The sequence below is a fragment of the Pseudopipra pipra genome, chromosome 2 (assembly GCF_036250125.1).
Source record: "Pseudopipra pipra isolate bDixPip1 chromosome 2, bDixPip1.hap1, whole genome shotgun sequence".
NCBI classification, from domain to species: Eukaryota; Metazoa; Chordata; class Aves; order Passeriformes; family Pipridae; genus Pseudopipra; species Pseudopipra pipra.
The window spans coordinates 23683135-23703146 of record NC_087550.1 but is presented as its reverse complement, the minus strand read 5'-3'; the positions used below and the strand labels follow the sequence as shown (position 1 = coordinate 23703146).

The window sequence follows — 20012 nt, the reverse complement described above, 5'->3', positions numbered from 1 at the left end:
CAGAAGTCCATCATTAACCTCAACTCTGCCTGTGTATGCCTATGCATTTATGACAGAATTTTATTCAGCAGTGCTGAAGAGAAGCACGTGTAAGGAGTGATGCTAACGTGGTATATTAGGGAGAGTTCAAAGAGCACATATTCTGCAGAGGAGCAGGGGGGAACATGTGCCACAGCAAGCAGCAGCTGTGGGTCTCCACTAGCTCGAACAGGTTGCATGAGGAAGCCATCCCTGACATAGTTTTGCTGTTTTGTCACACCTGGAAGTGTGTGAAGTGACCACACGTTTCCTTCCTGCAGACCCTCCCACCATCACAGAGTCCAAGAGCAATGAAGCGGCCACGGGACGACAAGCCTTACTCCGGTGTGAGGCATCAGCAGTGCCCACACCCGATTTCGAATGGTACAGAGATGATACCAGGTAAGACCTTTAGCTCGCCTCTTTTCTTCTCTCCTTTTCCGTCTAATCAATAGAGGACCCTTAGAGCATCGCCTATTGCTTTCCCCAACTCTTCTTCTCAAACAAATTGCTCCTTACAATCCATTTGAGTCACAATGACCCATCAGACTCAGCAGAACCAGCATGGTCAAGGCTGGAGGATGCAGTCTGTCTCTGTGCTGGGGATGCTGAAGGAGGTGCAGAGGGTGGAGCTCTTCCCTTTAAGTCAACTATGGGCCAACACACAATTAAGACAATGTTCATGCATTAAGTAGCCCATGTTACAGATAAAAAGGTAGGTAGTATTAGTCTCCAATTAGGTAATGCCAATCTAGGTGCCTTCATTTAGAGGAAGGAGCTGCTGAGGGAGGTGTGATTCCCCCATCTGTGTGACCTGAGCCTCTTAGATTTGCATATGAGAGTAGATGAGAAGAGAAAAGGGATCTGTCCTTTATACCTGAGCATTTACCTGGTATTAAGAAGGTTGTGTTATTACCCTAGTTTTTAACATGACATTACAGGCTCAGGGGTGACTTAGCTTTGGCATATGCACATATTGGAACACATGAATTGGTTCAAGTATGTACTAGCTTTCAGCTGGCCATGGTGTGTTCATTTCCAGTGTGAGCCTGTGCTGGAAAAATGCTTCCTCCCTTCGCTTGTTTTTTTTTTGCTTTTCCACTGCCTTACTGGTGGCATTTCACCCCACTGCACTCTTACTTCCTTTCATTCCCTTCTGTTTTCCATACATGCCTTCTTTGATCTCTGTCTTCTCACATCTCCTTCCCCCCTCCCTCTATCCTCCCCTTCCAGCTGGGCTGAAAGACTTTGGTTTACTGCCTGCCAGGCAGTGATTTCCTTCCCAATACATAGCTACCATTGCACTATACACCTCTTCTTCTGCCTTCCCAGGATAAACAGCGCCAATGGTCTGGAGATAAAGAGCACGGGGAGCCAGTCTCTGCTGATGGTGGCCAACGTCACTGAGGAACACTATGGAAACTACACCTGCGTGGCTGCCAACAAGCTGGGAGTCACAAACGCCAGCCTATACCTTTACAGTAAGTATGGGAGAGGGTAAAGGGAGGCTCTCACAAAGACCAGGCTCTGTAGAAAGCACATGGTGACCAAAACTCAGGAAGGCATCCACTTGGCAATCCAGGCCTCTCAATCCTCCAGCCGTGGAGGCTTTCAGCACTCTGCTTCAGATACCTACATGTTCATACTTGCCGTGAAACACAAACACAGCCAAATTAAAAGGTTTACAGGCAAGCCCTTTGATTGACTGGCTTTGGTGAAGTCAGATTTTGTTAAAATAATAAAAGCATGTTTGTTTTAAGGCTGGAAACAAAAAAACCCTTAGAATGACAGCCCCTTTAATAAGTAGACAGAAGGCCAGGGCTCGGAGGATCCATGACAGCTGAGAAATGACAAGTAATTCAGAGAGATGGAGAGAACTAACCACTGAGCCTGAGGAGAACAAGAGACAGTCAAGAAAAAGAGAAATTGGTTTGAAAATGGAGGAGAAAGAAATGAGAAAAGACAGAATGACTTTAAATGTGCATATCAGAGGGAACATGGGGGGAAAGGTAAACAGATGAAAAATGGAATAAGATTCTTTGGATCTCATTCTGCTACCTTTCAATTACTAAGTTTGTCTTAGTAAGTGTAAACACACAGAATCTGGGACTGGACAAAATTCTAGAGCAGAATTACCTGCTGGTTTTGAATTTTGCAGCTGATTCAAACCTGCCCATAAACAAAGCCCCTGCTTCTCATCTACCATCCACATGTACAACCCATACAAACCACGGTGTATTCAAAATGCAGTTCTCTATTCCAGGCCTAGACTTGGACCACATGGTATTGCCACAAGAGATAGACTGCAGCAAAATTGCCCACTCACACGAGGGACATGTAGACACAAAGGTGACTTATGGTAGTATTCCTTGCATGGTCCTAAATTGAATTAAAACACTCATGTCATGACCTGCATGTCCTTTTAAACAGAAAAACAGATAAGATGTGTGAAGCAGTCAGTATGGGATGCAGTTTAGTCTGGTTTCTACTCTGTGTGGTCAGATTAATCAAACCACTATAAAAAAAACAGTGTTTTGGTCTGGTTGTTTTTAACAGAGGTAGTGCAAAAGGATAAATCCATTTGTATTCCCTGTTTACCACCCTTGGATTTATTTCATGGCAGTTTGAATTTTTGCAAATTTCAGTGTATTTTGTGGAGGTTATTTTCTAAAGAACAGATATTATCATAAAAGAACATATATTTGATTTCCTGTAGCAGTGCAGCACACAAAGCAAATTTCTACTTTGAAATTCTTTTCACCCTGGTCTTGTGACTGTCATGAGATTCAGACAAAATCCTCAGGCAGCAATCTGGAACATAATTTTCAAATACTCCAGATTTGTTCTTGCTGATATTAATATAATTCTAAGTTTAGAATCCATTATTTGTGACTGAATTCTAAATTTGGCCCTCTCTCTTGGTTCCTGTTACACAGATGAACTGAAATGCATCACTAAAACAAAATATAAAATGAAATTCAATAATGTATGTATGCACATATGATTTTAGCTGGGGGGTTAGTTTTGCTAGAAAAGCATTTTGCATGACTTCAGAACTTCACCTCAAAGGATCTCAAAGGATTTGCTAGCAATGAATATTTTAATATCACAAGTTATTTAGAAATGGTTGAGTGTTATTAGCACTGTTTTGCAGTAGGAAGCTAAGGTACAGAGTGAAGAAGTGGTTTACCCATGGTCATAAAATGAGTGGCAGAACCTGTAAGAGACCCAAGGAAATCTTGCAAAGTTGCCATTAACTATTCCAGGAGGAGATGTGGCAACTATTAAAGATGGCTTGCAGCACCAAGGATCCTATTTTATCCCCCTTTTGATGTCTATGAAGAACACTTTCCTTCTTTCAAGTTGCTGGATTTTGTTTATCATTTTTACCTTAGAAATGCAAGGCCTATTTATGCTGGAGAATGCTGGCGAACTTCACAAGAGCCAGGTGAACAGGAGCTGAGAGAGATTTGATGATTTTCAGTGGACTCTTTCTAACTTGTTTTTTGTTGCTTGGTTAATCCCTGTTTCTTTAGTGTGTACTTGCTTCACAATGTTTCAGGAAATCTGTTCTTCTAGTTAGCGTGGAAGAGAGAAAGAGAGAGAAAAACACAAATTCAGGCAGACTACAGATGGTATTTTGAAGGTAAAGGGGGGAAATGAGTGAAAGGAATCCAGCTTCATAAAGATAAAGAATGCAGCTGAAAAAAACCTACAAGCCCAGATGAAAAAAATGCTGTAGTGATCACACAGTAGCTGAAATAACAGGTAATGCACACTCCCAGCCACACATCCAGACAGAAAAAATAAAGCAGCTTTTGCAAGGTACAGCAGATACTCAAATACTTGGGAGTGTTTTTCATCCCTGGAATCAGAGATTTTATTTCCTTTTTAAATAGAGAACAAGCTCACTGTAGAGCAACATCCCACTAGGGAGGTAAGTACAGCGATGGTTCCTCAGTGTCCCATTGCAGCACAAAAAAGAATGGCAGCGAGAAATGAAGAAACAACCAGAGAGTTAATAATGAGGTACTGGCAGCTTTGCCTGAGGTGGAGGGCAGACAGGGAGCTAGCAAAGTGATGTGAAAGAACAGTTTAGCAGTAGAGAAAAATGGGTGACTACCATTTCATGAAATCTCAGCCAGCACTGAAAAACTCTCAGAGAGACTGAGTGCCTTAGATGTCAACGTCATAGATAGAAGATGCATTAAAATACAAAAGCAGCTCCCTTGAGCTGTATGAATAGATAGCTAGTGATCTTCCTTAAAGAATGTAGCAGCAGGATTGCCTGCTGTAGGTGGAGAGATTTAATACCCCTCACTCCTGGAGACTGAGTTTACAATAACAAAAAAATGGCCACAACAAAGGTTTAACTTACCCAGGAACCTGTCTTCGACAGCAATATGGAATATGTTTGCAGACAGGCTACTTAGGTACAGTTTGATGATACAAGCGACCTAATAGCTTGCTGACATCCCTTCCTCCCCACTCCTTTTGCTCACCCTGCTCTCTGCCACATGGTTTCACTTATTCTGCTACTCAGTGGACACTGAGCCAGATCAACCTGATAAATCAGTGAAAAGGTAACTGAGCTTTACTGCTCACCTCCCCAGAATGCCCCCAAATGTTTTCTTTTGTTGTTCTGAGCTGAATTACTTCATGGACAGGCTTAAGAAGCACCAAAGCCCCATGCAAGAGAGAAAGCTGTATCATGCATCTGTGGGTGTGAGGAGTTGGGAGGCAGGACCATGTTTTGCAGCAGTGATGATCCAGTAGGTCAATTCAGCTCTGTAGAGCCTAGGGGTGTTTGTAAGCCCCAAGCACAAAATACGGTGAGACCTAAGAAAGGGGCAGTAACACACATCTCTGTGAAAATTACCTGATAGAGAGGCAAAGCCAGGGCTGCCATCACAGAGCAACAGAGGTGAAAAGTGATGTCACAACTGAAGGGAAAGGGTTTTACCTCCAGGTGTATTAGGAGGTAGGGATCATGTTTTCTTTTTGTTTTACTCATCTAACAGAGTGCTATGAAAAGCATTATGAGTAAAAGTCACCATTTGTATCTTAACCCATGTTACCCAGAAGTGTATATGTTTCTATATAAGTATATATAAATATACAGCAGATACACATTTGTTGTAGGAACACAGATACATAGGTTTATGTGCAGGTGAGTATGTATACATAGGCATGCACCTGTGTGATGTATAAGCAAGCCCACACACGTCCACCACAGGCACACAGAAGCAGGTGCATTCTAGCAAGGCAGAGGAAAGAAATGAAAGCTTTTCCAAATTAGCGACTTCTGCCTCCCGCAGAGCTAGCCCTTCCCATAGGATGAAACAGGAGACAACAGAGCAGTGTTGCACATCCTGATGCAGTCCTGCTGGCTAAGTTGTCTCAGTTATAGGAGACTGCCACCTCAGCAGATGCCATATCATCTGCATCCTTTGGGGAACTAGAAAACACGGAGGTGAAGCAGCCGCTGGCATGGCCGGTACCAACTAGAAGCAGCAGCAGCAAGCGGGATCCCACCCCTGCCTCCTCGAGAGGCTTCAGGTGGAGTCCAGCTGGTTTGATTGCAGAGGGGCACGTTCCTAAAGTGAGCTGGCACTGGCCTCTAACTTGTCATTATTCATTAGTGTCCTGCACAAGCGCTGGCTGTGTGCGCGGGCTGACACCCCTCCTTCTAACTCTCTGCCCACACTTCGTTGTGCCTGAGCATTTGCTTACAGTGGTTGCTGTGAGGGTTTGGAGTGTTAACTGGAGCTGAAATCCCTCTTAGTGGTTCTTAGTGCAAACCCTGTGTCTTCCCCCCAGCTGTCACTAACGGGGAGACTCAGGAGACAGGGAAAGTGGTTTGGGGTGACAGTCAGACGGGGCAAGGCTGAGACACTGCTAATGAGCCAGGGTGGAGCAATAAAAGCAGCACACAGCAGGTGAAGGGAATAGAGGTAGAGTCCTTGAATAGAAAGCAGCATGATAATGAGGCCGTAGTGCTTTGCTTTAACTGCTTATGCTGTGCAGCCTGTAGCCTGCTGTGCAGGAAGAAGGTAAAGGGGAGTTGAGTTATTTAACCAAACTAAATAACAAGGAAGTCTTGTCAGCACAACAGCCTGCTTTCGCAGAACAATAGTCCCCTGTTGCTACATAAACACAGAGATCCAGGCTAGACTTGTATTTGATCTCCCCTGTGCCTGCTGTGGATTCAAACAACTCCATTACCACCACGAGGGCAGAAGTTCTGCCAGTGTCACAGGGATCGGCCTGACCTGCTACATCCTTATGGGCTCCAGCGAGGCAGAAACTTACTCTTTGCGCCAAGGATACAATATAAAGACCATTAGCCTCCAAATAACTGGGCCTGGGTTGATCAGAGAATGATAGTGGACTACTATCCTGCCAAGCTCTATGTCCATCAGCAGTGATCTTAGCAGGTAAACCAGAAGACCACTCATTGTCCCAGGCATACCATCTGTTGCAGCTAAATGTGTGTGTACCTATGGATCAGTCCATGAGCAGGAACTTGTCTCAGTCAGTACAAGGCATCCAGCAAGTTCTGAAGGCAATGAAAGGAGACCCAGCAATCAGAGTAAAGCCTGGGGACCTTGTATTCTTGGTTCTATGCCTGGCTCTGCCAACAGTTCAGCATTTGACCATGGGCAAATTGCTTCCTTGCTCTGTGCATCAACTGCACCATCTGTGAAGCAGAATTAACACCACCGTTAGCCTCAGACTCAAGTCTCTGCTACTGCAATTCTTTTGGGATCCTTTCATGGAAGAAGCAAACTGTGAAGTCAGCAGTGACGTACAACAAAGTCCTGCTGTGACATATAATGAGGACATGCTGTAAAAACCCTATAAACATGACAGCAGGCTCTGGGTACAACTGGATTATGATGAGTGCAAAAACTCTGTTCCTTTCTGAGGAACAAAACTCTAAAGAAGGATTCTGCACAGTGATTGCTCCCATGCACAGATCCTCAGGGGACCTGTCACTGGGAAGAAATCCATTGTGGAGAAGGTTCTGGGGAGGCAGCAACTACCCATGGAGGGCTTCCACAACGCACCTCTCTTCCAAGACTAGCTTCCAGAAAGAGGTGTAGCTAAGAAGAATTGTAGAATGATGACATGAGTGGTCTTGAAAGTCAGAGGGAAGATATGGCCCATCAACTCCAATTACCTTCACTGCAGATGCTTAATCCCTCTTGCTGTGTGGCTGTTATTTGTTTAGTTTTTCAAATGACTTCTCTCTGACTCCCAGTCCCAGGGGTTGTTGATGTGTATTAGGCGTGTTGCTAGCAAAATGCTCTGTATATGAAACCTACTCCAGTTCATCTAATTTGGGGATGGACAACTCCATCAGGTTTGTATCTGCTGCTTGCTTGGTGTGAAAAGTGGCTTGTCCTTTTCTCCTGCATGTTGCTTATTGTTTTTTTTCCCCCCTTAGAACGAGTTTTACCCACACTCCCCAATCCTTTTCCAGGTCAGTATATGTTTTATGTTGAAGTAGCTCTTTAGCCGGGTCATTCTCCGTCATCCTGACAAGTGCTCAGAGTTAGTGATGGGCAAAACGGCTCAGAAATGCAGGAAAATAAGGGCTTTCCCTTTTCATTTACATGTCATTTTGTCTTTTCTGCTCACCTTCCTCTTTCCCCCTCTCTTTTTGAAAAAACAATCAATGGAACAGCAACAACCAACCTTTAGCCAAGCTTTGAGCAGTGACATTGTGTTGTCATGCAGGTCTGGACAGTTTTCAGTGAGGTTCAATTTGTCTGCAGACCTACACGTAATGTATATTTCCATCCTAAGCTGTCTTTGCCCACTTGTTCAGACTTGGATCAAAAGCATAAGCAGAGCTAAAATTTTGCAGTGACAGTATAAGGGACAAGTGAAAAACTAAAACTGAAAATGCTGCCAGAAGGTTTTTTCATTCTAGTTGTGCAACTAGATGCAACTGCATCCACAGGAAAACACATTGTTTTCTGAATCTTTTGTCACACTGCTCCAAGTCTGCCAGTCACGTAGTCCTGCATTTGATGCAGAGAGCATGTAAAGAGGCATGGTGAGGTGTTACTGTCTGCTTTATTCCAAGGGAAGAAGGGTGTGAAGGCAAAACAGAGTCTGTGTGTTTTTCCCACCAGAAAACAGAGTCTGGATGTTGTGTCTGTGCTGCCCAGTCATGCCTCAGGTCCTGGCATTGTTGCCCCAACATCCACATGACACTTGGGGCTTGGTTGTGACCTTGAGATTCTGATAAAGCACAGAGACCAGGCATTTCCAGAAAGCAGGCTGCGGCATTTGAAAGTGGTGTTTGAAACTAAATCAACAGTAAGACAGCAAGTCCCCGCGTTCACTTAAAAAAATCTTGGCCTAGAGCCCCTCGGTATCTTTGTTTTACTGCCGTATGATGAAGATGCACTCAACTCATGGGATGCTCAGAGACCTAAATTGTTAATGTCTGCGCAGAGCTTTGGGGTAGAGTGTTATTAGGAACCCATGTTGTTTTGCAAAAGAGCACCTGCTTGAACAAAGCACCTGCAGGTACTGCCATGCAAAGAACAATAAATGCTGGGTGTTACACCAGCTCCATTTAACCACTCTGCTGTTTTCAAATCAAGCTCTTGGCAACTTATTCACGTTCAGGATGTAGTCACAACTGCCTATTTAAAAGGCAAATCCACAAATACAATTAAAGAAAAGTACCTACAAAAAAAAAATGAGGGGAGAGGTAGAAATTAGGCTACCATTAAAATTAAATCCCAGAGAGTGATTTGTAAATAACATTCAAGGAGCTGAGGAAAGGAGTAAAGTAGGCCATTGGGAACCTAGTGTGGAAAAATAAATCCAATTAAACACCATTATTATATGTATTGCAAATGAAACTTGTGCTGGGATATGAAATTAAAGTTGCTGAGGCTGTTTAGGATATAAGGTTTTGAGGAGTATTCCAATTTTAGGTGCTATTTTTTTAAGCAGAATTTTCAATGACAAATATTTTTGTCTGATGAAAAACCCAGGGTTCTTTGGTTTTATGATTATTTTTATTATATATCCTTAAATTCCACAGGCAGGCAGTGTTAATTTTTTTCATAGGCAGTCCTGTTTACAGCTGGTTTTGAATTAGTAGCCTATTAACCTAAATGATAAAGCAAAATCTGTGAGTAAGCAAGGCCAGGATTCCCATTACAAATACACCTCCTAATCAAGTTGCCAAGGCCATCCTGCACAGCTTTAGTCTATCCTTTAAAACATTACCCTCTCTCTCTTTGAAGCTGTTATTTTTTTACTGCTCCCCAGTCTCCTGAGATCATCTTGAAGGACATCCTGGTGTGACATCACTTCTGTGAGGAGTCTCCAGGAATTTGTGGTGCCAAATGATGGTATATCTCCAGTGATCCAGGACACACTTAGAGGATTTTGCAGAGGGGGAAAGTAGAGTTTAAATACTCTCGATCTGTTTTCTGAAAGCCCCTACCAGCTTCTGCAGTGTGGGCCGTCAGCACAGATACTGGTGCTTATCTCAACATGTGCTTTTACTTTGCTGTTCACCTTCAAAAAAACCTTGGGCATAAAATTTTCTTGTAGACCTTTTCCTCCCTATGAGTTGATGTTCTGAGATGTAGTCCACAGCTCTCAAATAAGCATCTCCTCAATGACCAAATTCACAGCCTTCTTCCTCTTTTTCCTTTAATTTCCATTTCTCTTAATCCTCAGTAACACTTCCCTGCCCTGTGAGGCTTTGAGCATTAATTTAAAAGGAAGATGTTTTGAGATGAAGCAGCTATCATTAGCTAGCTGCTGTGGAAATATCTTGCTTTCAGGCAGGCTGGAGACTCAGAAGCAGCCCATTCAACTAAACAAATGGGACTTGAATTTGATGAGGCAGTTTCCTAAAAGGCTGGTGGAGCCCAGCTGATTCAGCTCTCAACTGAATTGTCCTTCAGTAATTTTTCCAGCCCTCCTAATTTTGCAGCCAGGCACTTCAAATGCCTTGAAATGTCTTCTGCGATGATGCCACATCTTCGTGTCTGCATTGTAACATCATGTTTTAATGGGCTGACACAAGACCTGGCTGTCACAAAGCAGAGGCCTTACTGCATCATCAGGTGCCTTTTCAAAAGGGTTTTTCTTCTTGAAAAGGAGAATTTGCTCATTCCCCATCAGATCTGCCAATGACAGAGCAAGTGTGGTCACTGTTGAAGCACTAAGGGTTCTGATACAATTATAGCATTAGCTCCATCTTTGTCCTCCATTGTCCCTTGTCCTCAGCCCTTTGAGCATAGTGTCCCTCCCCTGTGAATATCACCTAGTGTCCACATCAGAATGGCTTAGCCAGGCTAATGGGCTTCAAAACCTGTGAGTCTTCCTCACAGGAGTTTTGTGATGAGGGCTTACCACAGGCTAACTAGAGGCTTTCTCAGCATGGTTAGCTTGATGCCCTGGGAGCTCTGCAAGGGAGATGTGCTGTTTCCCAGAAAGGAGCACATCCAGAGCTGCTCAAGGGCAACAAGCATGTCAGTCTTTGGGGCCTGAACAGACAAAGTCATGGCCATCAACTGGTTGACAAAAGATTTATAGCAGTAGTATGTTAGCAATTAGTGGAGGGGGAGGGAAAAGGAGAATGACCAGTTCTGTCTTTCTGCCAAAACGTGCACTGATCGGAGAATGACCCTGTATGGCTGTAGATTGTAGATAGTCTCCATTAGCTGTAGCCCATGTAGCCTGTACTGTCACTAATGCCTTCATCAGGTGGGTGGGAGCTGGGGGAGAGAGATGTTCATTTGAGTTTGATGACCAGAGAGCATCTTTCTTTCTAATACTCTCTCAGTCCTCTTTCCTCTTTATGGAGGTCCTGGCTGTGGAGAAGAAAGCTCATCTGTTGCAGTGGTGACCTCCACCCATCCCTGCTCCCCTTTTGCTTTCTCTAGTGCATGACCCTGCCAGTTCTGCTGAGCCTGCAGCTCTTGTGTCAGTGGGGTCTGCTTTGGTCAAAAGATGAACATCTGAGTATTTCAAAGCTAAGGAGAGAAGCATGAGGGTTTACAACAGAGACTACAGACTGTAAAGGATTAACATGTTATGGGGGTTTGCTGACTAGGCAGTGGTGTGGGAACAGTCTGCAGAATACAGCCCTCCCAATACAACCAGCTAAAGAACCCATCCATCTCTGGAGTTCTCTTCACTGAGGCCAGAGGGTGCTTCCTCATCTGAGCTCCAAGAAAGGGTCAGTGAAAATCCAAGCCTTCAAGCCTTTGAAACAAACTAGTTGGCAGAGCTGGGGAAGCCATAGCATGAACAGGCCAAAATAGACAATCTTGCCTGACTGTGATCCTGACAGAGAAATAGAGAAAAAAATAAAGAGCGGGGGAAAATAATGGTCATAGGGACCAAGCACAGGAGGGCATATTTGGAGCCATGTGCAAATCTGGTATTTCCATAAATTCTAAGGCATTTGAGGGCCACAGTTCAGCTGTTCTGGTCACTCCACAGTGATGTGTGCCTGACTACTCAGAGCATGCCTCACTTTGGCAGCTGATAACGCCCATGACCCTGGGCGGGAAGCGCAACTCATGGTTCTCCTTGCTTCTCACTGGTGGTTCCAGCCAAGTTTTCCAAAGAACTCATTCTCCATTTAGGGAGTGCAGAAGGGATTGGCTCTGCAAAGTGGACGCTCAGACAGACCAAGCTTCTCTTGCCGATCAGTCAGTGTCTGTCCCTGCCAGTGCTGCCCACTGGGTGCCAGGCCTGTGGGGGTTTCAGGCCAAGGGAAGAGGAAGGACAAGACAGGGTGAAGGCAGGCAGCCAATATAATATTAATTGCTTCTTGCTATTTTATAGGTACCAGGCAAGGGATAGCACTGTATTTTATTTTGAATGTGTGGTTTAAAGTGAATAATATCAAAGTCAATGGTGATGATTGTGTCTTTCAAGAGGGGGTAGTATAGATGTAGCCAGAAACAGCATCTTAGGGAAAACAGAAATGCCAAGAATTATTTGTTACTACAGCTACCAACATTGCCTGGTGGTTTTTTCTGAATAGCAACAGACAGCTTCTGTTTGTTGAGATTGCTTTAAAAAAATTAAAAACCAGACTGCTTCTTCCCCCCCTCCCCCCGAAAAAAGTGTAGAGAAAAGAAATGAGCTTTCTGAAAGAAAACAGAGAAACACAGGGGAAAAGAAAGAGAAATGGCTTTATTGCTTGATCTGTTTCTGTACTTTTTGTTCATTAATTTTAATTTAGATTGATTTATTCCAAAATGAGCCTTGGGTTGCATATATTTGCATTGTAGCAGCACTGTGGAGGATCCAGTGAGTGAGGAAGAGCACCAGCAGAGGGTAGGAACTGAGATTAGAAGTCCCAGAAAGATATTCCTCCCAGCTGGGCCCTTGCAGTGGGAAGGCATTTCAAGGTCTGTGTAGTCACTGGTGTGGCTTTGCATCCACACAGAACAACCCTATGGAAGAGAGGTCAGGGCACAGCAGTCAGGTGGGAGAGTAGAGGTTGGGTGGAACCAGTGGGGAAGAAAACACACAACTGAACTGCAAAGATTAGAAACAAACCCATGGAAGAGTGACTGCTGTGGAAAATCAGTTGTCAGATAAGGACACTTACAGTGTCAGCATTGTAGCATGGACAGATTACCCTGCAGAACAGAGCTCAGGCAGGCTATAACCCTCCTGAGCCAGATATTCCCAGACCAGAGGACACTCACAGTCTCATATCATCTGTATGTTGGATGAGCTTTTGAAGTCATCAACTGGACCTTCCTCCTTAGACATGTTGAAGGCAACTTATCCCCACAGCACAGCAGGTGTACCTAAATCCTTGCTCTCCTTATTTCTCATGTTGAGCTGCCATACAGGCTGACTGGAACCCAAGTGTGGAGGGCAGCGAGGAGGAGGATGGAGAACAGCCACTGTTGTCTTGATTTAATGCTTACACACACACAAAAATTCCTCCAGCCCCTGTGAGAAAATAATCAAAGAGTAATTTCCACCTTCATCCTCCTTCCCCCCCCTTCCATTTCCAGTGTAAACCACTCAAGAATTTTCCTAACAAGTTGGCCTCCCCTCTGGTTATTGTCCTAAGTGAACAGTCTCTCCATTCACTAACGCATGACGGTAAGTTGGTTTGGGAAGCAGCAGGTTTATCTTCCCAGCTCAGGCAGTGCACCGGGCCTGCTTGTGAACCAGTTGCCATTCAGTGTCTGCACTGCTGTTGATAAAGCACATTACACATGGCTGGGCTTGCATGATTAATACAGCTGTCTAAGCGCTCTCTGTAAAAACAAAAACAACCAGAAAGGAGAAGGGAGGTGTGGGATTTGGGAGGGAGGGGATGCATGGGGAAAAATCCCAACCATTCCAAAGAAATCAGGCTTGCAGAAAAAACACAGCACTTCTGGTAGGCCTTCCCTTCCATGTGAGAGCTGGTCTGACAGCAGAGCTCCCCTGCAAAAGGGAGAGGCCTCATGGTAAGCTGGGCAAAGGAGAATTGCGCTTGGCCCTTCCCCAGCATTGCCTGCATGTCCCTCTGCAGTTTGGGGAGTGGATGCATGGATGGGAGCACGGGGTCAGGCCATGGAGAAGGATGTGCTATAACCAGCATAGCTCCAGCGAGGTCCAGTCAGGCAGCCTCTGTGGGAGGTGTTGCAGGTACGCAGGCACTTACACTTCTAAGCCAGATCACCACAGGCACCCTATGCACCCACATCCCATAGCCACCAAGCAATTTCCAGGCACCCTGGAACATCTAAAGGAGGAACAGGAGTAGCTTCCAGCATCTTTTCCATTCCTCCAACTCACCCAGCTGAAGGCCTGCTCAGCTGCCTGTGTAAGCTGTATTAACTTTCCCTGTTTAATTACTGGTCTGGGAACGGGTTGTGGAGATCCACAATGGCTTTCTGCTCTGGCTTTTCCCAGGCCTGGACCAGGTATTAAAACCATGCTTGCACTGTTAGGATGTTAAGGTGACCAGGAGTCTCACTCTGGAATTACAAACACACAGACATATCCATACATTGATGAGAACACAAAGCAATATTTACTTAGACCCCACACTTTAAGGACATACACCAGCCTGTGGGCCCAGCATGATTCTCATGACATCTCTAACTCATTGAAATGCTGAAAGGAGCACACAGGCTTGTTAAGAGTGTTCCTATGATAAAGGCCCTGTACTACCCATTGTTCAGAAGCAGCCTTTGACAAAAGCTAGCTTAAACCTCCTCCTATTTTGTTCCACTCCCAGGAAAGGAGGGATGGGGACAAGGGTTGGTCTCTGCTAAGCTCACTGCAAGGGAGTACCCAGGTACTAGAGAAAGGTAGGAAGGGCAGAGACTGCAATATGACTGGATTTCAGTACCACAGTAACCTCAAGCATGCTGGTCACTCTCCACCCCCATTTAGTTCTCCTTCTGCTCCGCTCTCCAGTCACCCTTAGGTGTGCCCCCCCTCTTCATTTCTGTCCACAGCCGCTCAAATCTTTCCCATGCCATATATTCAGCAAAGCTTGTAGGAAACCATAGCAGAGAAAAAGTAAATAAACAAACAGACATGAAGCTGATGAAACCATTAATTTTTCAAGAGGTTCCAGAGCCTCCAATTAGCAAACCTGCTTCCTAAGGCTGTGTGTGCTCTGGATGAGGGGAGCTATGCTGTTTGTCCTCTATTAAGACACCAGGTTATGTGCTGGCATCACCTTTGATCTTCTGTGCCCTACACGTGCTTGAGAGGTGAGCAGGGGAGAAACTGCTTTATTTTAGGAAAGTAAAAAGCAGAAAAAGCTCAGATCTTCTCCATTATGGCCTGTAAAAAAGTCTGCGCTATGTGGGTTTTTTGGATGTTTTGCTTGTAGAATGAGAGTCTTCAATAAGTGATTTGAAGACTATGCAGTTTTAAGTATCTGATTTTGTATCAGTCATTTGCCAAGTGTTGGGTTTTTTGTGTTTAGTTTTTTTTTTTCCTTACATCTCCAGTTGCTAGGGAAATGGAAAGAGTGGGAGAACTATTTCTTCAGCTGTGAAAAAAAACTTGGCACTTTTTTATACACACAGGACAGACTTGATGATGAAAGATCTGTGTAACCTTGAAACGTAGGTTGTCTTCTAGCTACCACCAGCCTCACTGGTCAGGATAACAGTTCAATTTTAGACTAAGATTACTGTAAACCAGCTTCAGGATAAATGGTGTAAGCATCCAGTCTTGAACACCACGACCTTCTCAGAAAGACACTGAGAAATACAATTTCAGGGATATTCTTTAGACCTTAGGGAAGGATGAGTGAGCTGCATTACAGAATGAATCTTCTCTCAGACATAAGGTGTGATAGATGAGTACTTAGTACACCATGAATGAGCTCCAAAACATGGGGAAGAACTGCTCAGTGCTAAAAAAGCATGAGCAAATTCTCAAATACATTAAACCAAGTGCAAAGATTGATAGACACCAGAGACATTTCCTTAATCTTGTTGGAGAGTTGCTGGAGGGCATCCTCCCTAGTTTACACAGTGGTACTTCCACCTCTAGGAAAGCCAGCCTATTGCCACTGCAGTCACAATCAAGTTTTAATTACAGGAGCAGAACTGATAGTGACAATGGGGAACGAGCAGGCAATGAACAAAGTAGTTTCAACACTGAGAACAGGGAGGGAAAAAAACGTATCTTTTTCTCAAAGAGGAGGGGGGAGGAACAGGAAAGGAGTAAGAAAAAAGCCCCAAATGAACCCTAGTAAGTAGAAGCTGGTAATCCCTAAAGCCTCAGAGTAGAGTGCAAAGCCCTGGAAGAAAGAAATTAATAACTTTCAAAGTATGACCTTGAAAATGGAATTAACAGTATTCCTCCCTTTTAAGCCTTCATGATAATAAAGATTTCATCTTCTGAAGCCTTGGCAGGAGAGTCAACAGACTAGGAAGAATTACTTCCTGCTCAGAATCTGGCAAGTGTAAACCCTAAGACCTCCTTCAGGCCTCAGGGAATGAGAGGATAGAGACACCTGTATGATGCACATCCTCTACATCCTCTTTCCCTCATGCCTTCTCCTTTAGAGGTGGGGGTTTTTTTTCCCATCCCTCCCTCATCTTGGTGGTTTTGTTCACTCAAGAAGCAGGACTCCAGCCTTCGCTGTAAGTAGAGGCAGCCTATCAATAGCATGGAGCCCAAAGCCAGTCAGTGTGAGCAGCACCGTGGAAAAACAGCAGGCTGGCTATACTTGTTATACCATCACTCCTTCCTTCCCATGACAGACAAGTTCTCCTAGCCCATCCCATGCTGCTTTCTGGCTCACTTCCATTCAGAAACTAATGGGGACTGATTGCCTCTAACACAAGGTGTTACCCCATGCTCTTTGACAGGATCCCAAGGGCAGATTCCCCAAAGCAAACAAGGAACCAGTAGCTCTCTGATACCCTTTGAAACTCCTCTGTGGGCTCTCCTCCATCAGCACTACAGATACATCAAGCCCTGGTGTCTTGTTAATGTAAATATGAGAAAAACTGCCATCTGCTGTCTCTTCTCCTGCCTGCATTTCAGTTTAATCTGATGATGGGACCCAAGAGCCAGTAGAATATTTTATATTGGTGAATATGAGTGTGAAACATGTAGATGGATGGGTGATTTTTTCCCTCTGGATTCAGACCAGGAATGTATTTGCTTTCTGCTTGCAACTCAAATGGCCATTTTTAAAGGCCTGTGTTAGGAATCTTGAAAGTCACAGGTTCAGTGTCTGATGGTTATGATCATGGTGCTTACATTTGGAGGCATGTCTCTGTGCAACCTGGTGAACTTGTGGCTTTGCTTACACATCTGGCCTCATCTGCCTCTTGAGCAAGGGTTACATGTCATGCCACAGCCTCCATCTCCCTCTCTAATGGGCCCTGTTGGTGTTACAAAAGGAAGCTGGAGGGAGTGAGGAGACAGAAGGAGAAGTATCTGTGTGGAGAAAGTAGAATTATAGAATGGCTTGAATTGGAAGGGACCTTAAAGATCACCTAGTTCCAAGTCGCCTGCTGTGGCCTGGGACACTTTCCACTAGACCACAGTGCTCAAAGTCTCCTCCAACCTGGCCTTGAACACCCCCAGGCGTAGGGCATCCACATCTTCTGTTAATGACTCACTACTCTCATAGTGAAGAATTTCTTCCTTATATACAATCTAAGTGTACACTCTTTCAGTTTAAGACCTGTACCTCCTACAACTACATGCCCTTACAGAAAGTCCCTCTTCAGCTCGTCAGCCCCTTTTAGCTACTGGAATGCTGCAATGAGGTCTCCCCAGAGTCTTCTCCAGGCTGAAAAACCCCAACTCTCTCAGCCTGTCTTAGGTGGTCCTTAGGAGAGGTAGTCCAGCCCTCTGGGCATCTTCATGGCCCTTCTCTGGACTCAGTCCAACAGGTCCATGTCATTCATATGCCAGGGGCCCATCATAAGAATAATAAGTAGAATGATTTACAGATTTCACCACCTCCCCCTGCAACCTCAATTTCTGCTGCCATAGTGGTAGATGTCATGGTTTTTATGGTTACAATCAACCAGTAGGTCAGATCTGCCCCCAAAGGAGTGTTACCAGGGAGGCTGATGCATGGTGGTTGTGGAGGGATGCAGGCCGGTGAGGGATCAGATTCCGTGCCCCATAAACGTGGCCGTAGGGTGCTGCTTGGGGCAGCAGTGGCTCGGAGCGCGCACGGCTGGCACCTTTCCCTCAGGATGGTACCCGGGGGTTTTACCGGGGGGATGTGCGGAGCCGCCCTGACCCCGGCTGTTATTCCCGGGGTTATCCGTGCCCTGTCCGGAGGCTGCCTGGAGTCGCAAGGGAGGAGCGCCCGCAGTATTTGGGTTTCGTGGCCCTCGGCTGCCACCGCGCGGGGAAGGAGCGGCGGATGGGCGGCGGCGGCCGCGGGTGGTGGCCGGGCGAGGAGAGAGGGAGAGAGGGAGGGAGGAAGGGAGGGAACAGCGGGGAGCGGCCAGACCTGCTGCTGAGTGTCTGCGGGGCACAGTCGAGACCGCCGGGGAAGGAAAGGTGCCAGACTGGGAGTTCGCGAGTGCGGTTCGCCTGCATGATGCCACAGCGCTGGCAGCACTCCTTCACCCGCTGCTCCTGCCCTTTCTCCTACCTGCTTGTCGGCGTTTGAGCTTCACTGGGCACCACATCCATATCTAAACAGCTCTTAGGAAACCCCACTTTTTCTTTTGCAATTCTGACCCCGGGCTGGTACTGGCTGCCTGTCTTTGCAGTCCTGGTACTAATGCCCTCTTCCGATAAGCACCCTCAGCCCCTCTACCTGTCTCCCTCTATCCCTGCTTTCCTATGCCTGATCAGGGCTTAATTTCCTCCTTTATCTCCCCTTCTCCGAGGACCTGTTTTCCTTACCTATCCAACCTGTGTGCTTACATAAAGCCCTACATTTCACCATCCTCACACTGCCTTGGCATCTCCTCCTCTTGCTCTCCTCCCATGTCCTGAGCTGAGCATTCCTGTATTGCCATTTCAATTGAAGACCTTCCCTGTCATTGTTTCCTCTGCTGTACATGGGTACAAGTGCAAGGCTCATCCTATCACCTCTGTCCATATTGCCCCCTTCTTATATCTCTCATCACAGCAGCCTTTTCTTGTGCCTCTTCCCAGATGCACTTAAGTGTTTATCACCTCCTCATGCAGTCTCCAACTTTCAATGGGCACTGTAGGCTTTAAAGGGCCAACACTAGCCATGAGGTAGGGCAGGTACAGGGCTACCAAGCAGTCTTCTGACCTTGGACACTGGCGCTGAATCTGTGTGTGTTGCAGTGCCTTGTAGCACTATAAATTCAAGTCTTGTAGGCAGGGAGAGAAAGATCAGGCCCCAGAAATCTGCCCCCCCTCTCAGTGACTTCTGCAGCTAGCAAGTCTTAGTCTGCCATAGAGGATGCACCACTGGAATCTCAGTTGCTGAGGCCTTGTGGGACATCATACTGAGTCCTCTCACAACTACACACCTTTCAGCTGCCGAAGTAGTGTCCACTAAAGGCTCGGTAAGAGCTGTGCCCCAGGTGTAGTGAGGAGACTTGCAGTTCTGTGATTCAGGACTTGAGCATTCCATGGCCACCAGTCTCTCAACACTGGGTAGTTTCTTTCTTAACAGTTTTCTTGACAAAAAGCTCATCTCTCCCCTTCCTAGGAAGATCTGAACACACTCCAGCTAATTCTTTCCACACTGAGCAGTTTTCTTAGCCTGGTTCTCCTGTAATCAGCAGAGGAGACTGCAGAGCAAGGAGTGACTGAGGCAGTTTTAATCAAGCCAGTTCAGGTAGCAATTAGTAGCAGGTGGTGTGCCAGGCCACCTGTTAATGTCAAGGTCCTAAAGTCACAGGAGAACATAGCACCCAAATTTAATGTGTGGCCATAATGTCACTGCTGGAAGCTGACTGCCGCTGTGCTCCTTAAAGAGCTAAGGGAGATTGTGGATATGGAAGTTTTCAGGCAGTCCAGAAGTGACTGAACAAGTTCATGTAATCTCTCAAGGGGTGCAGCTTCTGCTGGCTCAGGATATCTCTGAAGCACCAGGGGCAGGCCATGCTGGCCATGTACTACTCACCCAGCACCCACAGGGGACAGGACTGAAAGTTAGAAAAGACCTTTGGACTGACCCAGCAAAGGTCTTTTCTTGTGGTATGCTTCTCCTAGAGGCAGACTTTCTGAGGAAGAGAGCAGCTCTTGGCTTTGCAATCTGAGTGTGGTTTGCTGTGAGTGGAAGCAGCACCCTGCTTTTGCCCTCTCCCTCTCCCATCTCATCCAAGTCCCACCATTCTTCTTGCTACGTCTTTTCTTACACTCTTCACAGGAGTAGGAGTAGTATTTGAGCCATCTCACACACACACACGCACACACAAAAGCTTTACAGCTATATCAGGAAAATTACGGTATAGTAGCATACATACCTATCCTCTCTAGTGAAACCTAGGCTAGCCAAGCTTGCAGTCCTCTGCACATGAGAGCATGCAGCAACTCTTCCGCTTCAT

General features: G+C 45.6%; 1 protein-coding gene across 7 annotated transcripts in view; it reads left to right on the top strand.

Moving 5' to 3' along the window:
- LSAMP (limbic system associated membrane protein) overlaps positions 1-20012 on the top strand; it is a 1003852-nt gene that overhangs the window by 971975 nt on the left and 11865 nt on the right. For 4 of the 7 annotated variants that reach the window (XM_064644400.1, XM_064644398.1, XM_064644399.1 and 1 more), the window contains 3 exons: positions 300-420; positions 1351-1499; positions 7469-7504. In XM_064644400.1, coding sequence (XP_064500470.1) covers positions 300-420; positions 1351-1499; positions 7469-7504 — 306 coding nt within the window. The remainder of the gene's footprint in view (positions 1-299; positions 421-1350; positions 1500-7468; positions 7505-20012) is intronic. The other 3 variants (XM_064644403.1, XM_064644401.1, XM_064644402.1) reach the window with 1 other exon arrangement.